The sequence below is a fragment of the Emydura macquarii genome, unplaced genomic scaffold (assembly GCF_026122565.2).
Source record: "Emydura macquarii macquarii isolate MOO-44397 ecotype Brisbane River unplaced genomic scaffold, CSIRO-AGI_Emac_v2 contig_2422, whole genome shotgun sequence".
In the NCBI taxonomy this organism is placed as follows: domain Eukaryota; kingdom Metazoa; phylum Chordata; order Testudines; family Chelidae; genus Emydura; species Emydura macquarii.
The window spans coordinates 32681589-32704000 of record NW_027132559.1 but is presented as its reverse complement, the minus strand read 5'-3'; the positions used below and the strand labels follow the sequence as shown (position 1 = coordinate 32704000).

The following is a 22412-nucleotide window of genomic DNA, read 5'->3' as shown; positions in this document are numbered from 1 at the left end:
TGTAATGGACTTTACGCCTTTGGCGGAAGTTAGAGTAGTCTCCCTGCTGTTCTAATTTCTGCCAGAGTCTAGTGGTCAAAGATTAGAGAATCACAACTGTCTTCCTGCAGTTGCCACACTCCATTATATGCCCACATAGCTCACAGTGGAGAATTGGGTCCTAAATGTTTTGGACCATAATTTTGAGAAGTCATTGGTTTTTCACCAGACTGTCTATTTGGAGGCTGTCATTTATTCCTTCTCTACTCTAAATCAGTTCAGGATTATTCTTGCCATGTCCCTCCAGGTCTTATAGCATTCTTCTTAATATAGAATAGGTGGGGAAGCATAAGATTTGTAAAAGACATTATAGAGGAGAGACCTCACTATTGATGCAAAAAAAGTTGTTAATAATACAATTATAATTTTAGATTATTATGGAATTGCCTTCACTGTTACTGTTTTAAGAGACAGTTATTTTCATACACAAGATGCTTGGAGAATATGATAGCTCACATGCTTATGTTTTTTGGTTACTTCTATAATGAAATGTTCAAGCTAATTAAGGAAATTCCTAGGAGATGTCTGCATTCCGTCAAACAGTGATAAGAACAAAATGTCAAAGAGGATGACACCACCTTAGCTGTAAAACCATATTTATTACCTCCATGTGTATTCACACAGACTTTTGAATACAGCTTTATAACTTCTATTTTGCTTTAACATTCTGTACTATTTTCTTTTTACATTATGCTTTGAAAGATGTATATAAATGTTAGTTATTGGGATTTTCACCTTGTATAGAGTATTTGATAAGAGTCTTTAATTGTAAATTGTGAATGTAGTACAAATAGTAGGTTGTAAATCTAGGAACCATTTTGTCAAAAGGCAAGCAACCAACAAGGCTCATTTATGATTTGGAAATGTTTTATGGAAGATATTGGTTACTTCTAATTCACGTTTCCAATCAAAGGTGAAAACTTATTTTGAGATGTATATTTATAAATATTGTATATTTAAATGCAGGCCTTCATATAATATTGCCTGATACCATTATGTGAATAGTAAGATCTTTTATGTACAAATATAGCTCTGTCATTTGATGCTATAACTGGTTACTAATGTAAGATGCCATTTGAATATAGAAAGTATTTATATTAATTGAGAAATCTGGCAATGTTTAGTGGCTCATTACCAAGCTCAAAAAGACAAGAAGAACCTCTCCAAGGTTGGTATGGAGAAAAGACAATACTTTCTCTGACCATTTAAATTTAAATACTCTCTCTTTAAGAATCATTTATATTTCAAAAGACTATTTTAAGACCTGAAAGCTTACATTTAAAAAGGTTATTTTAAGAGCTGAAAGATCTGAAGATTATTTTAAGAGCTGACTATTTCAAGAGCTTTTATATAGGAAATAGGCATATTTGGACTCATTTGAAATAGAATTTCTGCTCCTATTAAGCACAGATGGATTTAAAGGGATAGCTCAGAAAATGAATTGAATAAAAGAGAGAGTTAAAACTTTAAATATGACACAAAGACAAAAGTCAGTATCCCCATAAAGCTGAAGAAGAATTACAACTCTGCTGCATATGCAATAGCAGATTGCATATTCAGGAGCTGAAGATGGTACCAACACAACCTCATAAAGATGCTGAGCCAACGAAAGGTGACAGCAGCTGATATTTTAATCCAGCTATACCCCTGAAAGAGATCTGTCTTTCACCTTCAGCGTGGCCATGGAAAGAAAAGAGGATACATTTCTCTGAACTGAAATACACTCTCTTATTACACTCTTATGCTTATACTCTTATCCTTATGTAGTCTTATACATACTTGCTTATTTACACTCCAGCTCTTAGCTCTCATCTTAGTTTAGCCTGTTCATTTAATCTCTGCAAGCAAACAAAAGCAACAAGATAACTAAGAACAATGTAGCCACAACACAGCATCAAGAGGAAGCAACCTTCCACCGAGCATTGCTTTTGCAACGTGATGACATCATCAAGAATTCAGCATCACTGGTGAGATGGAGTTTGCCAAAGCACTGCCAAAGGATTAGATTTAACTTGTTCTACTCATTTTATTGCGATATTGAAATTCTATTATAATTTAGATATTAACAGCTTCTCATGTTAAATCCCAGATTGTTTAAACTATGTATTCCTAGAAAGGAGACATAAGCAAATCTTGGTAAACAGAGAGAAATTGTGGGATTTAATTCAAATTTAAGATTAGTATTCATAAATTTGCCTGTCTTGACTACTCCTTAAATGGCTTCTTTTAAGTAACAAACTTAAATACCTTCTTTAGTTTCATAGGACTTAAACCGACTCCCATTGATTTCAATGGGAGGTAAGCACCTAAATACTTTTCAGGATCTGGCCTTCGTTAAGGTCACTCATTCATAATGAGGTTCACAAATCAATGACATTGAGTTTCTGCTGTATACAGTCCTGCAGGCAGACCAGACCTGTCAGTTGGAGGCATGGGATGCGTGGCTCCACCTCTGAGGAACCACCAGTTTTTCATCTGCCTTTTCAGCTTCAGGCAGGCAAACCATCTCTTCCCTGCTGCAGAGCAAATTTGAAGAAGAGAAGGAAAAACAGGCTTAAAATCACCAGCCTGTGTTGGTCTGCTTTTATCAGCACAGGGGGATTCCCTTTCTCACCCACGTGGAGTGCAACATGGTGGAGAATGCTAAGAAGGCCAGATGCTGTGTCTCCTATACCTCCCCTGGATGATCTGTGCTTGTTCTGCAGACTCAGGCATCTCTCAAGTGCTAAGGCTAGGGCATGGTTTCTATGGCCTCCCTTCCCAAGCAGGAGAGCTATAAGAAGCAGCAGCAGCACCTCTGCTGCAAAATCACCTGGGCTTGGCACAGGTGGCAGCCCCTAGAATGATGGCTCCTTCATCCACCCACACCCCTGTGGCAGGAGTGTATCAAAGAGCCAGGGAAGCTCCCATCCCCCGGATGCTGGAACCTGTGCTCACAGCACTGAGTGTTGACCATGGGACAGCTGCCCAGCCGCTTCCACAAAGGGGCTGTGGCAGCAGGGGAGTGACTGATAGGAATGCAGAGCAGGGAAGGCCTTTAGTCAAACATCTCCCTCTATTCTGCAGCGTTCCCTGCTGCCTAGCACCACAGCCTTTTCTATGGTTAGCTTATTATCTTTGACAATTTCAAAACTTCTTCCAACCCCTTTTTTAGGTTAAAAAAAAAAAAAAAAAAAAAAATCATTGAAATTGATGCTTTCCCACAAACAGTTTCAATTTTGACGAACTGATATTTTTTCAACAGAAAAAGTCACTGAAATGTTACCAACCAGCTCTACTCAACATCTCTTTCTCTGTACCCATGCAGCTCTCTTATAGCATGCAAAGCACTCCTGGCCTTTGATTCTCAGACATAGCTGCTTGCTCTCAGAGTCAAACTGTACCTTTACATTGCACCACAGACCTATTACAACAAATACAGAAGCTTAGAATACCTCTGCTACGAGGGTCCTTGGGCCTTTCCTTTTGGCATATAAACATATGGGGGAGTGTGCTATTCCTGTGAATTCTGTTGCTTCAGTTGATTATGGCAGAATAGTGATGCAGTAATAGAAATCTATAACATGATTGGATGCAGGTATTAGTTTTGTTTTCTTCTTTTTCTGAAGTGCAAATATGACTTTTGCTGGATTTGTCTGGAAGAATGGAAGAAACACAGCTCATCTACTGGCGGCTATTACAGGTGCACTCGCTATGAAATCATTCAGCATGTAGAGGAACAGTCCAAGGAAATGACAGTGGAGGTAGGAGATTAAACTGTACTGGCCACGATAAGGTACTTAAGCTGTAATTTTCTGTCTTGCCTAACATTCCGTATTGGTGTCCCTGAGAAGAGTTTATTAGACTTTAATTTTTCCCCATCCTAGTTCCTCCATGGAACAAAAGTGAATTATAACGCTAAATATCATATTGAGGTAATAGGAAGATTCTAGGCTTGCGTTAGACTGGGAACAAAGACAACTGGATCTTCTTGTTTCTCACAGACTTTAAGATCAGAAGGGACCATCATGATCATCTAGTCTGACCTGAACACTGCAGGCCATAGAACCTCACTCACCCACTCCTGAAATAGACCCCCTAACCTCTGGCTGAGTTACTGAAGTCCTCAAATCATGATTTAAATACTTCAAGTTACAGAGAATTCACCATTTACACTACTAACAAACTGTGTGATATGTTGGGCAAGTCACTTCATCTCTCTCAACCTTGGTTACTATTCTGTGCAATGGATATAATAGTACTGTAATTACCCACTGTGCCTCACAGAATAGTCATTTGGCTTAATTGATGTTTGCAATGTACTTACAGGTGCTCATCTTAAAAGTTGCTCTATAGGCACAAAAATTTCAATTCTACAGATTTGATGGCTGTATCTGTCAGACTTCCGATTTCAAAATGTTACCTTTCTGTCTGTCAGTCTATTAAACAGTACCCTTAACCGTGGTATTTTTGTATAAATGTGTAATGTTGCCAGTCAAAACATTTAACTCTACATTTGTATTTGCTGATGATTGATAAAATAATATAAGTCTAATGAATGACTCATGTTTGATTTCTGACTTTCTAGGCTGAAAAGAAACATAGACAATTTCAAGAGCTTGATAGGTTTATGCACTATTACACAAGGTTTAAGAACCATGAGCTTAGCTATCAGGTATGGCCCAAACATTTTCTAATAAATTTTGTTCTTACTTCTTTAGTCCAGAAATCACATAAGTTTATTATATTTTATTTATGTCCCTTTTTTAGTTAGAACAGCGCCTTCTAAAAACTGCCAAAGAAAAGATGGAGCAGTTGAGTAGAGCTCTCAGTGGAAGTAAGTACAGTGTTTATTAGGATTTACTCTGATTTATAATGGTGGTCTGAAGTCAAATATCTCTTTACAGTAAAAGAACAATTTTGTTCTTCTTCAGATTTTTCTTTACTTTGATTGATGCCTGCAAGAAATGAGATATTTCAGACTGCTCTTACTGTACATTTCAGGCTCTGAACTTTCAACCTTTGTCAAACTCAAGTTAACACCATATTAACCGAGGACTGTGTCCTTCATTATTAAAGAGATAACAATTCTCTTCCAGTATTAATGTATACAGCCCCCCACACCTGATTCCATGTATTTTTTAAAAATATGTGGGAGAAAGGACAAAACACTGTTAAATTAATGAAAATCGCTTGAGGGAACAGTGAAATATGAATTTCAGACTCTTAATGAATGCTATCTTATATTTATGTAGCAATTGACACTGTGAAGGATCCCAAGGTACATTTTGAACTACAGCACATATGCTATATATGAAGAATCACTTTGCTTCTGAAATACAGTCACCTTTAGGATGAGAAAAGGCGATTTGGTTCAACCAGTTCACAGCACAGTGCACAAGTTGTTATATGTGAATCTGTTCTGAATCAGTTTATTTTCTTACTTTTTAGAGAAGTGTACCCATAATAAAGAAATAAAGTCTTGATCTTCCAATGAGCTCTGTGCATATGCAGGAATTTGCCCAGGAAGAGCTCTTTACAGGATCATGGCATAAGTCTGTATTGAGACTATATGAAGACAACCTTCTACGTCACCACCTGCAGCAGTAGGAATTCAGACCTGGTCAGGTGGCCACTGCTGGCAGTTTTACCCAGCTGGCCCAAGTGAGCAATCTTTTGGATAAGCCTTTTATGGATAGGGCCCTTTTGACCTATTACATGGTGTAATTTTCTCATTCTGAAATGTTGGTGTGAATAAAAAGTAGTAAAAGCTTCAATTAGGCAGTAGAATAAGCATATGAGATTATAAATACACACAAGGAATAGATCACTTGAGTAAGAGAGAAGCTAGTTATACATAGTTACTTTTTTGACCATCACCACGTCTACCCATTTTCAGTATGGACTGGAGTTTATTTGGAAAATATTTCTGATCTTACATTAACAGACACTTGTACTTCTTTGGGGGGAAACTCTCATAATAAAAAAATGTTTTTACAACGCTTGTATTACTGTATAGCTGAAGAAGGCTGTCCTGATACCACTTTCATTGAAGATGCAGTACAAGAGCTTCTAAAAACTCGCCGCATTCTCAAGTGTTCTTATCCATATGGATTCTTTTTGGAACCTAAAAGCACAAAGAAAGAAATATTTGAACTTATGCAGGTAAAATATATATGCTTTGATTTTTATGACAACTAATTTTCTTGTAATAATAATTATCCATAGCACATTATATTTTCTGGCTATATAAAATTCTTAAACATAATTCAAAATGACAGACATGTGGAAAGAAATGTACATAACTATTTATTTTGCTGTAGCATTAAACTCATGGTTGGGTCTATATAATTTTGAATTCTGTCTTTAGAGATCTTAAGGCTACAACAAATTGGGGGGGAAAGAGGGAAGAATTATTTTGACACGATTGTTTACTCTATACTGCAATATATTTTATTTCAGCTTTAAAGACAAAAAGCATCTTAATGCAGGAAAAAAAAAAAGACAATTACTTACCTGTAATTCTGCTTTTCTGAAGATAGCCTATGTAAAGGATTTTCATTCCTGGATTAGGTAGATCTCCCTCAATTCTAAAATAATTTTGATTCCTGAGGGCACTGGCTATGCAAACCAAGCCCCATATTGACCATCAAACCTCCTTTTTCTGCTGGTTGTGAAGGAAAATAATTGTCTGCTTGACCATAGTTACTCCATTTTAGTTCTTTGAGTGTTCTGCTCTCTGCTGAAATCACCCCTCCCCCCTTCCCTTTTGTCCACTTACAGTGCTTAATCTTCTGCCAGGGTCAGAGAAAGGTTTCCTAGAAGAGGCAAGGAGATAGCCCCAGTTGGTTTTAATTAGTTACACAGCCTTGAGAGAGAGATCAGGCGACTTTGATAGATAAGCTGAAATCTTCTGTTAACATGTTTTTTGTCATGCATACCTTTATAATTAGAAGAACTAGAAAAAGTGTAAGCCAGTAGTAATAATTTGAATATACCTATAAGCATCAAGAATTTATGCATATGTAATTTCTTTGTCTTGTTTGTATAAATATGCAAAAGAGCATGCCTTCGGGGTCTCATACTGACCACTTGCTGGGAAGTGTTTGACCTCTGCAGAAATAAAGTTGGAGACTGCCTCACTACCTGCGTGGATCTCTTTTCGGTGCAGGGTAAACGAACCTCAGTTGGAATCTTTTCCAACAGTTGTAAATAATGCCCTCTAAATGATCTAGTCAGTCACTTTGTTTGCACAGGAGGTGAAGTTTCTAGGATGATAAGTCAATACAAAATGATTAACCATGACCAAAAATATGCCCCAAAGACAAATGGAATCAAGGCATAAACTTTAAAGAAGATAATCCCCAAATTCTATGGCGAGGTGTGTTGTGAATGGAAGTTGTGCCAGAATGATGCTTTTGTTCAATGTATTTCCATAGCACCTAAGAGCCCTAGTTAAGAACCAGGACCCCATTGTACTAGGCATTGTACAAACACTAAACCAAAAGACAGAACCTGCCCCAAGAGCTTACAATCTAAGAATGAGATAGGAGATGGATACAGACAAGAAGGAAGTACAAGGAAAAAATGAGACGGTAGTGTCAGCATGATAGGCATGGTCTTAGCTCACTTCTACCCTCAGTGGTAAAAATTCTTTGAGGGCTAAGGGAGTTCCATCAGTTTCTTGTTAAGGAACTGACACCCAGGAATGAAAATCCCATCAGGATGGTATCTTCAGAGAAATTGAATTATTCAGCATAGCATGTTCACAGTGCAATTATGCTTGTTTTTCATTTAACTGTTTTATTTTGTAGTAACATTACATGGTACACTTTGTTTAATTTTTGTTGCAGACAGACCTAGAAATGGTCACTGAAGACCTTGCTCAGAAAGTAAACAGGCCTTACCTTCGTACTCCTCGTCATAAAATAATCCGTGCAGCATGTCTTGTGCAACAGAAGAGGCAAGAGTTCTTGGCCTCTGTGGCCCGTGGAGTTGCCCCTGCAGACTCACCAGAAGCTCCAAGGCGCAGGTAATTTAGGCATAAAAATTAAGTGTGCAAACCCCAAAATGTTCAGGTTATAGCCACCAAGCTTTGTGAACCCAACCCCCCAAATTAGTACTTCCTTTGACATACACGTCAAGTAAAAATAGAGCTGACAGAATTTTGTAGTTGTAGGTCACTGGTTCAACAAACACTTTAATTTGATTCATGTGAAATTATACCCTTTCACTTTAAACTTCAAATGTGAAACTCAGTTAAACTGCCAAGTGTCTCCCACTTTCATTTTGGAATTATAAATGAGGAATCTTGGCTGACTTTTAAATTTGTAATGAAACCCAAAGGCAGGAAAGATTTTCACAAATTTTTGGTTTTGTTGTCAACTCTTTCCACACAGATGCATCTGCAGGGTCAGCATAGGAGATAGAGCCTACGCTAGGGTAGTAATCACTCCTGGAGTTTGGGAAGCTGCAGAAATGGACTAGATGCATGGGGAAGTCATTGATTTCCTCCTCTAGCTAGAAAGCCAAATAATCTTATTCACAGTTCCTACAGTTTTGGTTAGATTGGCGTTTTCATTTCACTCTTATGGCACCTTGTGGATGCCCATTCAAATTGCTGTATAGACTTCTATTGATATCCGGTCGGCTGGCAAGTAAAAGGTGTTAAACTGAACCCATCTTGTTAATAGAATATATATCTTAATAGAGTAATGTGATTGATTGAACAGATTCAGCAAAGCAATGTTTTTGCTACTTGGTGTTTTGGTTTAGATTACATTTTAAATCGTTTAAAGTTGCTGGTAGATTTGGTGGGTCTATGCTATTTTGTCCCTACATTTCACTTCCTTTTCTTGTAGTGAAAGGATGTAAACCTAAAAATCATTCTCTTTAGTTTTTTCTGTTTTTTTAATTACAGTAAGATATGTCAAGTTGTAAATTATAATAGTTAATAAGTATAATTATAAAATATACTCACCCACTCAATTGCTCTACCATCTAAGACATTGTGACAGTGCAGCATAATTTTGGTGTAATGATTCTTGCCCAGTTTAATCAGTGTATTAGGTATGAATTATTACAGTATAATTCACACTCAGTTTGGGTGTGATCTGTTAATAGCTAGCTAAGTACTTGTGGCCTCATTTCATGTCCCGTACTCCAAAATAGCCACTAAATATTTGGCATTCACCCAAATGCTATTTAAATAATTGCTGAGAATTGTAAAAATCCAGAAGTTTGAATGATTTCATTATACAACCATCTGAAATATTTTTATAAATGTATGTATTAAGCAGATGGGGAGTTCACCTCAAAGATGATTTACAGTTGTACCCCTTTCTTGTACACTGGGAAAGCCTTGAGCCAATGTTCATACTTTATTCTGCTAATAAATTAAATGGTGTATCTGATTTAATTTATAGCTTTGCTGGTGGAACATGGGACTGGGAATATTTAGGATTTGCATCCCCTGAGGTAAACTATATTTTTTTACATTTTTAATGTAGCTATGCATATAGAAACCATGGTGTAATTCTGTTTTGCATGGACAGATTCTGGATTTTGTTTCAAATTGTACTAAGGTTTGCAAGGTTTGGTTTAAGCTTTCCATTTTCTTTGCTTCACAATAGAAGGAAATATATGCATGGGTAAGTAGGCAGAACCTAAACCATGAGTTTTATGAAAAAACAGTTCTTAAGATTGGCATCAGACCAGCTGTTTTGCATTGTATTTTCTCCAATCTCAGATCAAGGCAAGAATCTATGAACAAAAACATGCCTGGATTTGTGGTAATATTTTTATAATAAATATTCAAAAATCTGTATAATTAAAAATATACTTTTGTATGCAATACCTGTCCAACAGAATTTGACAGAGAACCTAAATAAACAGGTACACTATCTTCCACTCTTTACTGATTTAACAATCAATGAACAAACAATTTAACAATTGCATTTCTTTTTTTCTTTTTTTTTTTTTTTTTTTAAAGAACCAATCACTTTCAGACACACTGGAAAAATACCATATCTTATAAAACTTCATTTTTCTATATATTTCCTTTCCTATTGTTGCTGGTTAGCAATATGCTGGCAGAGAAAACAGCTTGTTTCTGATAGAGTAATCAGCTTGCTTCTCCCATCCAATTCCTTCGGTTCTTCCTTTGTTCCTAAATTCAGTGTTTTATGAGACCAAACTATTTATGATGTTACAACAGCACAGGAGGAACAGGGTAGGAGAAAAGGTTGATTAGAAAAGGGAAAGCTTGTGTTAAGTATCATGGCAGTCATGTTTAGATGACAGTTGATTAGCAGTTGTAATTTGCCCAAATACAACACTGGCTGATTTAAATTGGACCCTATGTACCTAGCTGCCAAGGATACTTGCAACCACGGGTGCTAAAAAAATTTTGTAGCTAAAATAATACAATTCTTTTTGTATATTTTCCATTACATTCACTAGACAAACTTCATTTAGCACAATTATGTGTTTTTACTGACACAAACTAGAATATTTGTGTATACCAGATCCTGCTATCACTAAATTCTACTCAGAATAGAGAAAATCTCAATGTTTTCAGTAAAAAGCACAATATTTAGGCCAGTATATGAAAATTCTACATTTCAGTGGAACAAAATTAAAACTTATATTGCTAAAACATATAAAATCTTTCCAAATAATCAGAAATAAAATATCTGTATGAGTGCAAATATCTGTCGGAAGCACAAATATATTAAAGAAACCATAGTTATCATTAAAAAGGCCATAAGTGAAATCTGAGTCCTTATTGCAAACAGAGAGAATATTATATTTCATGTAATATCTGGCATGATTTTCAAATCTTAATACTTTATGGACTCATTTATGGTCACTTATAATCCCCACCCAGTGTGTGTGTATTTATAAAAGAATATGGAACTCTCTACTTGAGGAGAAGGTTTATATTGTGTAAAGAATACCAAGTAAATTGTTAGGCATCAAGATCTGGTAATTAAGGTTCTGATCCAGCACTTGAATCTGTTTGTGTGGTCCCTGGAAATCAGTGTGGCACCACACAGGAACAGCATTGATCTTGTGGTGAAAATGCTTATGACTTGCATTAGCACCCAGGTTGAAACTCTCCATAGAAAGAATTGAAGAAGCCATGCAGCAATTGTCTCAGCTGTTGGACCTTTCTGAGTTTCTTTTATGTTGCAGAGCAGCTGTACAAAAGGAGGCTTAATGGCCAGGCTACCTTTTCCAAGCCACACAGTGCCAGGGAAGCTTTGAAGTAGAGGTTTTTTGGGTGCAAAGTGCAGGGGTTGAGAGAGGAAATAGGTATTGAGTGTGTTTAACTAGTTGAATTTGTTTGAGATTGGTGTGAATCTGAGTGAGAGAGAGAGGTTAGACACAGCTGCTTCTTGGGGCAAGACTGTGGTGCCTTATCTGCAGTTTCTGATAAAGAGAGTTAACACCTAACTGCAGTTTGTTGGAACCTCTGTATCAAGTAACCAGGATTTGTGTACATTTTGTAAATAAACAAATCACATTAAGAAACACTTGCAGTCCCTATTCCAATGCCCATGCCCAACCTGACATGTCAAAACAATTAAATAATTAGGTATGATGACATGCCTCTTTTACTGCTGTACAGTGGATGAAATCCACCCCATTTGGAGAGGCACAGACCAGCCACATTATACCACAGGTTCTGTGTTAGCCCTGCAAATATAGGCCCTCAAGTCAGCAAAGCACCTTAAGCACATGTGTAACTTTATGGTTCCTGGAAAGCAGGCACAAACTTAAATGCTTTGCTGGATCGGGGCCCTTAGAAGGTGGCTCCTTAATGTCTAAAGTTAAACAAAAAGGAAAGAAGACACACATTTAACTAGTTGTATATCTAAAAATAAATAAAATTTGGTATTAAGGCTTGTAAACAAAATTAATGGTACTTGGAATTATTTCAAAATGGAGATTGCAAGTATTCAAATATCTGCAACTTGACTGGTAGTCTTCTTTGCTAGCTAATAATTTTATAGATTTAGGGTTAGCTGCTGTGTTTTTTGTTTTTAATTTCTTGCATGATGTAAACTGAAATTTATTTTTCTGGGAACAGGTGATTTTATAATGTGTATAAAATCACACATTTTTCTTCATAGAAAATGTACTGTTGGTTATGTCAGAAAAATATTGCATGTTCCCCCGTATTTTGTAACCTTTGGTTTATGCAGGAATATGCTGAATTTCAGTATCGGAGGAGGCATAGACAGCGTCGACGTGGAGACATGCACAGTCTGCTCAGTAATACTCCAGACCCTGAAGATCCTAGTGAGAGCACATTAGGTATGTTCTTTGTTTGGATGTATTTTTCCTTTTTTACTCCATCTCAAATTGTTAGTAGAGTCCACTGTGATCCATAGATTAAAAGGAGCTTATGGTTTCAAGGCTGCACTTCCTTAACTTTACACGAGTTGACGTCAGTGTGACTACTCCTGTACAGCTGAACAAATCCATGAATATTTGCAGGAGCATGGCCTTAGAGTAGCCGCCCTTACTTAAAGCAGACTTATTTTTCTGTCTCTGAAGGAATTTTCAGCAGTATATACTTCAAGTGAGATTCTCATCCCCAGACCAAGCTCCTTTAAGCCCAGTAAAAGGGCCAGAGTGACATAAAGGGGTTCTAAAAGTCCTGTATCCACCTGGAGATTTCCCCTGATGCAGGCACTGCAGAAGACAGCAATAACACTGTTTTCTGAGAACTCTTTCACAAAGCGTAGGGTAGTTGACAAGGCCACACCATGCACTACAGCACATAGCAGGGCAGCCTCAGTAGACTGCTGTAATTTAGACAGGCCCTAAGACTGTTTTAAATTATGCCAAGGGCCTCTCCAGCCCCTGGAGTAGCCTGGGATCATAATGGTGCAAAAATAGCTCAAAGCCGCCTTTGCCCTCACTCCCTCTGGGCTGTATGTGCTGTGCTGTGATTCTAAGAGGCACAACACAAGTTCTCACCCTTTGTCTCTTTTATTTACATAAGGGTGTGCTGGTAGGGAGTGTAGGCTCCAAATTAGGTTTGTTTTAAATACACAACAAACCTTTATTAAATCTAGTATTGAGAGAAATGTCTAAAAAACCCTAAATCTCTGAAAATAGTTTTGTTTGGCTATGGACATTCTACCGTGTAACTTAAACACACCATTACCATGATAATATAGGAGAACTAGAAAATATCCCCAATTAGGCACATGGGATGCTAGTGATGAGCACAGTATAAAAACATAGACTAGCAATAAAATATAAATGATAAAATAAATTGGGTTTCTTTTATTTTTAATAATCCAAGGTGTGTGTACTGGTAGTAGTAATAACAGATGTGTGAAAAGGTGTGGGTTTAAATGTTTTTCCTCTAAGTTATTCTCTAGAAGACAGTCTAAACAGAAAGATACATTATAAATAAACAACATAAACTAAACTTTTAATACTAAAAAGCACTCCCCAGCTATGGTGCTGGTACAGGGATTTAATAACATATTGCAGAATTAATTAATTGAAACTATACTTTTGGATCCTTGTACGTTATATATCAAGAGCCATTTTAGTATTTTCAGGAGATTATTTGGACTCGTTACTTGTTTCTAAGCATATAGTCCAACACAATATAAATTCACTGTTTTTTGTCCAATGAGATATGCAGACATGGAGGGACAAACTCCAAATGTGGATTAAAATAATTCCAAGAGTGCAATTTAAAATAACGATGCAAAATTGCCACCCTTTTGGCTTTTTACAAGGTAATTTGTTTTATGCCACCAGGTTAGTTGTAATTAAGGGACAACTTGTTGGGGTCTAACTTTTATTTCATTCTAAATTTTCAAGTGAAAATGGTCAATCCTAGTAACATAATTCAAAAGATTGATATTTCCCTTTACTACAGAATGAGTTTTTTCTGAAAACAACATTTATTTCATTATTAGAATTTTTTTTTCTCTTTAAGTACAGGCATGTCACTTGGATTGCACAGGGGAAACACTAGCAACACTACTTTTAGAAATGCTTACACATCACAGGAAAAAGAAGTGGGAACAAGATTCTCAATTTGCAGCTGAGCTATGTATGGTGTGCATCTGTGACCAGCATAGTCTTGCGCCTTTTTTAAAATAGAGCAGCCTCGTGGCTGCTCTGAATTACACTCAATTGCCACAACACACTAGAGCCCATTCTGCAGCTAAGAATAGAGGAAGAGAACTGCTAATTTACAGATTTTGATGGGTAGGAAGGAGGCAGACAAGCACAAAGGGTCAAATCCAGGCCTCTACCTTAGGGGCTGAGATGGAGTGACCAAGAACATTCTGGCAGTTCTGCAACATCCAGGGAGCTCTCTTATGCCAAAGGTATTCCCCAGAGGCACTTTCCACAAGGAAAATCATAAAGAGGCCAAATCATGATGGAGAGTTTAGCCCCATATTTGGAAGGAAGATTTGTTTCTATAAAGAATGTTTTTCAAAGTATTCCATAATGTACAAGTGGGTTTTAGAAGCCCTTCTGCCACCTTATCCATCAACTTGTATTATTGACCATGTATCCCATTCCCTGCAAAGAGAGGAAGAGTGCTGCAAACTTACCAATTAAAACTAAGTATAAAGGAGTAAATCAATCCCATCCTGTGCAGCCGTGGAGGCTCCCAAAACAATGTAACTGGTGCTCTTCCACTGGACATGAGTTGGGGCTGGCTGTGGGGGTTAGTGTATATGCACCCACGCAGAACATGGTGTGGTGCAGCAAGCAAGGCCAGAAGAACCATTTGGTACAAAGCTCCTCTGGTCTCTCCCCACCTTCCCTCCAAATGCAGCAGGGGTTCATTGGTGTCATGGGAGAAGATGTGCAAGTATCCCAACTGAGGGATTGAGAAGCAGTCCATTCCTCTAGCACACATCTGGTTGTTTGCACTATGCCCTGTATTATAGGATTTGGGCCAAAATGAAGCAGGGAGCAAGATCATACACCTGAAGCCAAAGGAAGGAAGGGCAGGAGGTTCTGCCAATAAAAATGGGGATAAAAATTGACAGGTTTTTGTGTTAATACTTAAATGTTTTTGTTTAAATTATTTTAACAGATACTCAGGAGGGTGGTAGCAGTAGAAGACACGGTACCTCCATGGTGAGTTCAGCTTCTATGAGTATTCTGCACAGCTCTTCACTTCATGACTATACCCCTGTCAGTCGCTCTGAAAACCAGGATTCTCTTCAGGTATCTTCCCTAGTCTCCTTTCCATTTTCTTTTCTTTGCTTCCCTTCCAATATTTTTCTTTATCATATTTTCCTGCATCCTACATTTGTTACCTGACTATTTGTGGTGGCAAAAGGGGTGGAATCTAGAATAAGAAAATATGAATTTACGAAGTATTGTTAAGCTACTATAAATGTATCGTCATCAAGGATAAATCAACTTTTAGATTTGATTTTAAAAATTTACTGGAATAAATTTTTCAGCCGTTTTAAACAAGATGCAACAATACATAAATTAATTTTGAATCCAAAACTTGATAAAAGAAAAATTATTTACTTTTGAAAGTGATCTTACATATCTCCATAGGCTCTGAGTTCTTTGGATGAAGATGACCCAAACATCCTGCTTGCTATTCAGTTATCATTGCAAGAATCTGGCCTGGCTATTGATGAAGAAACTAGAGACTTTCTTAATAACGAGTCATCATTAGGAGCAATAGGTACTTCTTTGCCTACAAGGTTGGACTCAGCTCCCCTAAGTATAGATAACCCTAGGGCTGCTTTGAGCAGCTCTGAGTTGTTAGAACTTGGTGATAGTTTGATGAGACTAGGAGCAGGCAATGATCCATTTTCAGATGACCACCTTAGTTCACACCCTTTCAGCGATACAAGAAGTGGATTATACTCAACATCTAGTGATGCCGATTCAAGTAGCCAAGACCCCAACATTCATGAAAATCTTCTTGGAAATATTATGGCCTGGTTTCATGACATGAACCCTCAAAGTATCGCACTAATTCCTTCAGCAAGTTCAGAAACTGATGAGGATTCACAGCAACCTAGTATCGATGATGGATCAGGAGGACAACCAAATCTTATAGAGGTAGGACTGGAACTCCAGGAAGAGCATGCACTTTTTGAGGATACCCTCCGAAATGAAGGCAGAGGAACCCAAACAGAAGAGAGTATTTCAGAAGAAAACAGCATTCCGGGGGAAAGAGTACTGCAAAGTGCTGACTGTACCAGGGAAGCTATTAGCAGTGTGGATACTTCAGAAGATGTTTCAAGTCAAACTCCTCAGACCTCAAATGAGTGGATTGAACATGTACATTTGGTATGAACACCAACTAGTTTTTGAGCCTAAATGGGTGGCAGTTACAGATGGTACAGTATGTGGAGTAAGCATTATGAGGACTTTGATCCACATACTTACAACGCAGTTGTAAACCACTGACATAATGATGGAATACATAGGAGTTCCCTTGAATTGAAGTTCTTTATACTAATAATATGAAACCTTTCAAGGAATATCCTTTGCATTTAATCAGGTGGTGTTTGCCTTTTTTGCTCTGAAGAAAAAGGAATAAGTAGGTTGTACGCCACATTCCTAATACAATGAAGCATCTGTTTACCCTTTGGTTGGTGATCCTTAATTTGTAAGTATGGATTAAAGGCTTACACTGATTATTTTGGTTGTTTATCCTAAGAAATAGTTTTCTCCATTTTTAGAACTTAGTCTTTCAGCAAAATAATAATGGTTAGCAGTTCATTTACATTTTGTTTTTGCTTTTCTATAACTTTTTCCTCATTCATATTTCATTTTTTACTAGCAGTGTGAATTGAGGTATTTAATGCTTCTCTTTAGTTCTGCTCCAGGAACAAGGAAATGGATATTCTTTTCATATTCAAATCAAAGATTTTTTTCATGTCTATTTACAGTCCAAATGTGCCAAACTGTGAATAGCTAACTAACTTTAACCCAATATAACAGGTGCAAAGTGTTCCTGTCTCAAAGTAATCCCAGGATTCTGAGCGGTGAAAGACACCATTGAGTAGCATTGCTTCTCTAAATTAAATGGCATTTATTGCCATGGTGACTGCATTTAATTAAATGTAGCCTGTACCTTAAGTTAATTAAACCTAATGCTGCTGTTAAACAGTTATTTTAAATATTAAAATACAGTTTATTAGCAACAGCTATGCTGTATTTAAGCGACACTTTAATGGAAGTGCAATCATAGTTCTCTGTTTTCATAATTTTAGAATGCATTTTATGCACTAATGGTGCAATTAATTTTAATGGTAACATTTTATAAAATATAGGAATACAAAATTTTCATATTATTGCCAGTCCCACAATTATTAAAGTTCAATAATGCATTCTGCACAACATGTTACCGTGCCTTTGCCGTAACCCAAATGGATAGTTGCCACAGTTAAATAAGTAATTCAGATTCAGTGTCTGTTCTGGAGTAACTATGCTATTAATTGCAAAGACCTCCATAAAACCACCCATGGCCTTGGCTTTACAGTAAACAATGACTAACCGTTCAAATCAGTGTTTTTGCATAAATAACAAACACTGCTAGATATTTGTTCAATTGCACAATATTCACTTACTGTGTGATTACTGTTTAGTGGAAAAACAAAAAAAGACCCTTCCTAGTAGTTGTACTGTGAAGAAAATATTGGTTTTAGATTTGCTTAAAAGCATCAAAATTACAGTTAGTGGTAAGTGAGATACAATGGTACAGTATATAATTACAACTAGAGTAAATTGTTGAAATTGCTGTTTTACTTGCATATATTCAAAACCTGTCATAATATAAGGAAAATCAATATACAACACTCCATTGTAAGTTTTGCTTGACTGTTAGAAGATTTGTTGACATAGAAGTTTTTCACTACTGAGCGTGTACAGGCAAATATGATGGCAAACAAAAATATATATATATTGATTACTGTGAGTGTTTTGGTAATATTTCATTTTAATCCTACTTCTGGAACCTTGTAGTTCCCAGGGCTCATATTAGTAAGGAGTTATATATGAATATTTTATCTCCAGCTGCCACACACAATTTTTTTCTCTTTAGCAGTATCTTTAGAGAGAATGGTTTGAGGTTATGTTACTATGCTCTATAGTTCCATTACATTCTCTAACTTATCTCTAGGTGCCCCATTCTCAAAAACATTGATGTTGAACCCTTTGTCATCTTTGGAAAATACCTATTTTAAAATGTTCTATGCTATAAAATACTATAATCTAATATAGTTCTTAAAAGACTATCATCATGAATTGGTCTAGAACTTAAAAATGTTTTGCTCACATAGCGTCCTGGAGTTGCAATTTCTGAATAGAAAGATTCTCACAAAGATTGTATTGCATTGAGATGTGTCTTGCAAAGTTACAGTAAGATATGTAAGAGTGCTCTGTGAAGATAGTGAAGTTTGTGGGTTCTGGTTTTTCTGTACTTTGTTTAGGTTGTGCAGTATATCCACTGTTTCTGTGTTACTCTATTCTGAGCATGAAAATAAGCATCTTCAATTTGTATTTTCTTGATACTTATTTTAAAAATCACCACAGTCATTGACTTTACAGTTCAGAAATAAAGTTTGGCAAGCCTATTTTGTAAACCTGTTAATTTTATAATGTAAAAAAGTTACTCTAACCTTGAATTGTTATTTGCACTTTCATAGTCTATACTTGATACATTCCCACTTTATATACAGTAGGATACTACACCGATGTAGATGTTTGGCCAAATGAATGCTGTTAATAATATGTAAAATTCTTTGATTAAACATTTATTACTTAAACTATTTCCTTTCTGTTTCATTACCTCTTGGACTTTATTTCAGCAAATTCATAAGATTGATTTGATTAATTTGGTTCTTAGATTATGAATATTAAATCCTACACTTTGGGAGTTGCAGAGTATAGAAGGTGAGGCATTTCTTGATGCATAAAAAATAATAAGGATCACAGTATAATGTATTTAACTGAAGTGAACCTATTTTATTAGGGGTAAAATTTAAGAGGGGAAAACCTCCAAAATACACTTAAATTTTTGTTTGGTCAGATTACACAATAACTTTCATCACAACTTGTGCTACTTAAGTCAGTGGAACTAGTTAGAGAGTAAAGGAATCACAATCTGGGATCAGTTCTGAACACAGGGGCATACTAAGGCAGAATATAAAGTGTAGATATTGTACCATCTCTGTAAGGGAAAAGCTGCATTCACAACAACCTTACTGATTTATGTACCGGAGCTTCCAAATTCCACCCCATAAGGAACACATTCAACCCCTAATAGTTTTCCAAGTTTCAACTTTTAGCCATACCCTCAGTGTGACAGGTTTAAATAAGAATATACATATGCTGTTGTTATTAAGTATCTTCCTCCAAATGGTATGCCGTGAATATCAAATTTTATTTTAAATATACTGTAAAACATACTTGAAGTCTTAAATCTAGCATTCAGTTTTGCTCTTAAGATATTGGGCCTTGGGCAGCTGGAGAAGACAGATCACAAGCTAATTTCTTGAGGGTCTTTTTAAATAACACGCATACCAAGTTGTTGGCAGCAACCCATTATGGTCCAAGCTCAGAATTGTGCTTAATTAAGTCTTCTCATGGTGGGCTCTTTCTCCACACTAGGTTTCCCACTACTATGCCCCCAGATGGTGGCAAGGTTGAAAGCCTGAGGTGCATATGATGCAAGTAGCCAGTGTTTATTACTGTGTTGTCTAGAGCTGTTATCAGCACTAAACAGTAGTAAAAACATCAGCTATTAACCTGTCTAGACTAGGACTCCACCACTGAAGCTCAAGCAGTGGAGGAAGACCTTAAGGATAAAGACCCAGCTCTTCAAAAGGTAGTTAAGTGCCTAACTCCCATTCCAGGAATGAAAGATCTGGGCCAAAGAGGCTAGTGGAGATGCATCCCTGAGAGACATTTCACTGCCCCAACTCCTTCAGCTTCAGAATAGTGGACAAGTTATATGGAAAGAAGGGGGCAGTATCTGCTTTACTTACTGCATGGGCCACAATTCTAACAGAGAGTGATGACAGAGGAAATGCTTTAAGGCATAAAACTGGACTCCCTAAGATATGATGTACATCAGCTCAAATGTAAGCTACTTTAAATGCTGTACCTATGTATTCTATTAAACAATTGTTTATGAAAGCAGCAATGTATGTCTATATAATAAGACAATAAGAAATTTGTTTGATATTTTGAAATTGTTTTTACAGCTGTGTTGAAATGCGTTCACAAATACTGTACATGTATTAAAGAAGGAAGCTGTCCTGCCAAACCCTCTCTCCCCCCCCCCTTTTTTTTTTTTAAAAAAAAACAACTGCAAGCCTCCTTTCTTAGGCTCTTCATAGAGAATTGAATTATAAATGTGAGATGTAGCTTCATGTTAAAGCTAGCTGTTGGTAGGATTATGCCATTGTAAATGCATTTAGTTCCAGCTGTAAAAATTAAGTTTTTTGGTTTTTTTTTACAACTGCACTTCTGAGTTTCATATTACACTACAGCATGAATTATTTTAGCATTACTCAGATATTTTGCCTCACACTGTTCCTTTTCCTAGTTCATGTGCAAAATCCTTTTCAGTGTGAAAGCCTAATGAACTAGAGTAGATCAGCAAGAAAATATTTGATGTCCAGGTAAAGATTCAGTGCTGCAAAAACATATTCTTCAGGGTTCAGACAATGGTGCTTTCCTCCCAGCATGAGTTGTGTATCTACTGCAAGATACTGAAAGAAAACAGATTTCAGTTTTACAGGTTAATGTAAAAAAAGCATAAGAATAATTCACCTGACCCAGGACATAAGTAGTGATGTGCAAGATCTGAGTTTATGGACCCACGTGCTTTTCCATAAGTAATGATTAATAGAGCTGATGAAGTATACTCATGGAACAGTTTTCTGTGGCTCTAGCCCCTGTGCACATGAATTGTTTGATAAATAATAGTTTGAAAAGACCATTTTTTACAAATTTCTGCTGCTAGTTAGTCCGCAGCTTGTGTTTATGTTGGCTGTTTGTTTCTGCTTTGCATCTGGAGCTTCTAAACTAATTCTACTTAGCCAACACCAAAAGCCTCTTCAGAGGTGTACATATTTATAGAAACAGCCATGCCCCAAGCAGTCATGTAAATTTACAATTGTTTTCAAGAATATTCACAGCCACCCCTTGCAGAGAGGTAGATGGACAGTACCAGAGGAAAACTCCTTAAATAATGCAACTTTTTAAAGTCTTATTTCAAACCAGCACTAGTGTATAGGAGCTGTCTATTGTTATTCTGTGTTTCAAAAGATATGCAACTGGCATGGTAAATTGAGCACCAGCAATAAGCATTTTTATTCCAACTCAAATTTCTGTCTACATTACTTAAGTCACAGCTGCTCAGGTAACAGTAGCCAGGCAGAAGCTATGCTTAAATTAGGCTGGGCAGCAGGACTAACAATCCTGCTTTGGAGGATGCACTCAGGACAAGACCAAATTCAGTCCCATTACCCTAGACAGCTTTGTGCTGCAGAATCAGCAGCATTTTGTTGTGCTGAGGGAGAGAAAGGCAAAGAGCAGACTGTTTGGGAGCATGGATGCTTGTGTGGTACACAGTCCTGTTCTTTGTAGCAATGCAGATGGCTGATAAGGACAAAGATCCAGCATGATGTTGGACATTACTCGAAGTCAGTGTGCAAGACCACCCCAGAAGGACAGAGTTTCAGTAGATGAAGAAACAATTAAAAAAACAAAATGTACTGCACCAAAGATCAATGTTCCAATTGACACAATATTTGTAGCCACTGGAAAGGAAAAGGATAGCAAATGTTTATCATAAATGGGTTAGATTAAGTCAATGCCAAAATCAAGTAATGAAAACCCAATGGTAATTGGTTAGATAGAAAAAAGATGGTGTCCTGTAACTGATACATTTCACCATTTTCAGGCCTTGACTGATTCTGTCATAAGACTTTATAAAAAGATACATTTAAGTTTCCTTGTACACATACCTACGGTATACAGACACAGTGGTCCAACTTCATCCCTTGTGGAACTCCAGTGAAGTCAATGATTTTCTCCAGGATGAGTATAGCCCTGCATTCTGTTGTAATCTCAATGAAAGAGAGGGAACAGGGAGGTGTTTTTAGATGAAGTCTGAAAAGAGATGGAGGTAAAGGAATAAAGATACCAAGAGGGCAGGAACTGCAGATAAAATTCTTCCTTCAGACATTGGCAAGACCATTGGCGGCAGAAAGGAAGTAGCAGTAATGAGCATGTCTGAGGTAAATTAGAAAAAGATCATGGAGAATTTTTAAAGATGAGAAGTTTGAATTGGATGTGGAACTCAAGAGACATTGTAAGCGTTCATGGGATGTAACAGATGAAGCATACTC

The 22412-nt window shown here is 36.8% G+C and overlaps 1 protein-coding gene across 3 annotated transcripts in view; it reads left to right on the top strand.

Moving 5' to 3' along the window:
- Nucleotides 1-20314, top strand: part of ANKIB1 (ankyrin repeat and IBR domain containing 1) — a 172436-nt gene extending 152122 nt beyond the window's left edge. The window contains exons 12-20 of one of the 3 annotated variants that reach the window (XM_067562209.1): nucleotides 3648-3782; nucleotides 4607-4693; nucleotides 4789-4855; nucleotides 6038-6183; nucleotides 7872-8050; nucleotides 9444-9495; nucleotides 12246-12339; nucleotides 15110-15243; nucleotides 15589-20314. In XM_067562209.1, the coding sequence (XP_067418310.1) occupies nucleotides 3648-3782; nucleotides 4607-4693; nucleotides 4789-4855; nucleotides 6038-6183; nucleotides 7872-8050; nucleotides 9444-9495; nucleotides 12246-12339; nucleotides 15110-15243; nucleotides 15589-16341 (1647 nt within the window). In that variant the 3' untranslated portion in view covers nucleotides 16342-20314. Of the gene's footprint in view, nucleotides 1-3647; nucleotides 3783-4606; nucleotides 4694-4788; nucleotides 4856-6037; nucleotides 6184-7871; nucleotides 8051-9443; nucleotides 9496-12227; nucleotides 12340-15109; nucleotides 15244-15588 lie in introns of all 3 variants that reach the window. The other 2 variants (XM_067562210.1, XM_067562207.1) reach the window with 2 other exon arrangements.
- The last annotated feature ends 2098 nt before the right edge of the window (nucleotides 20315-22412 follow it).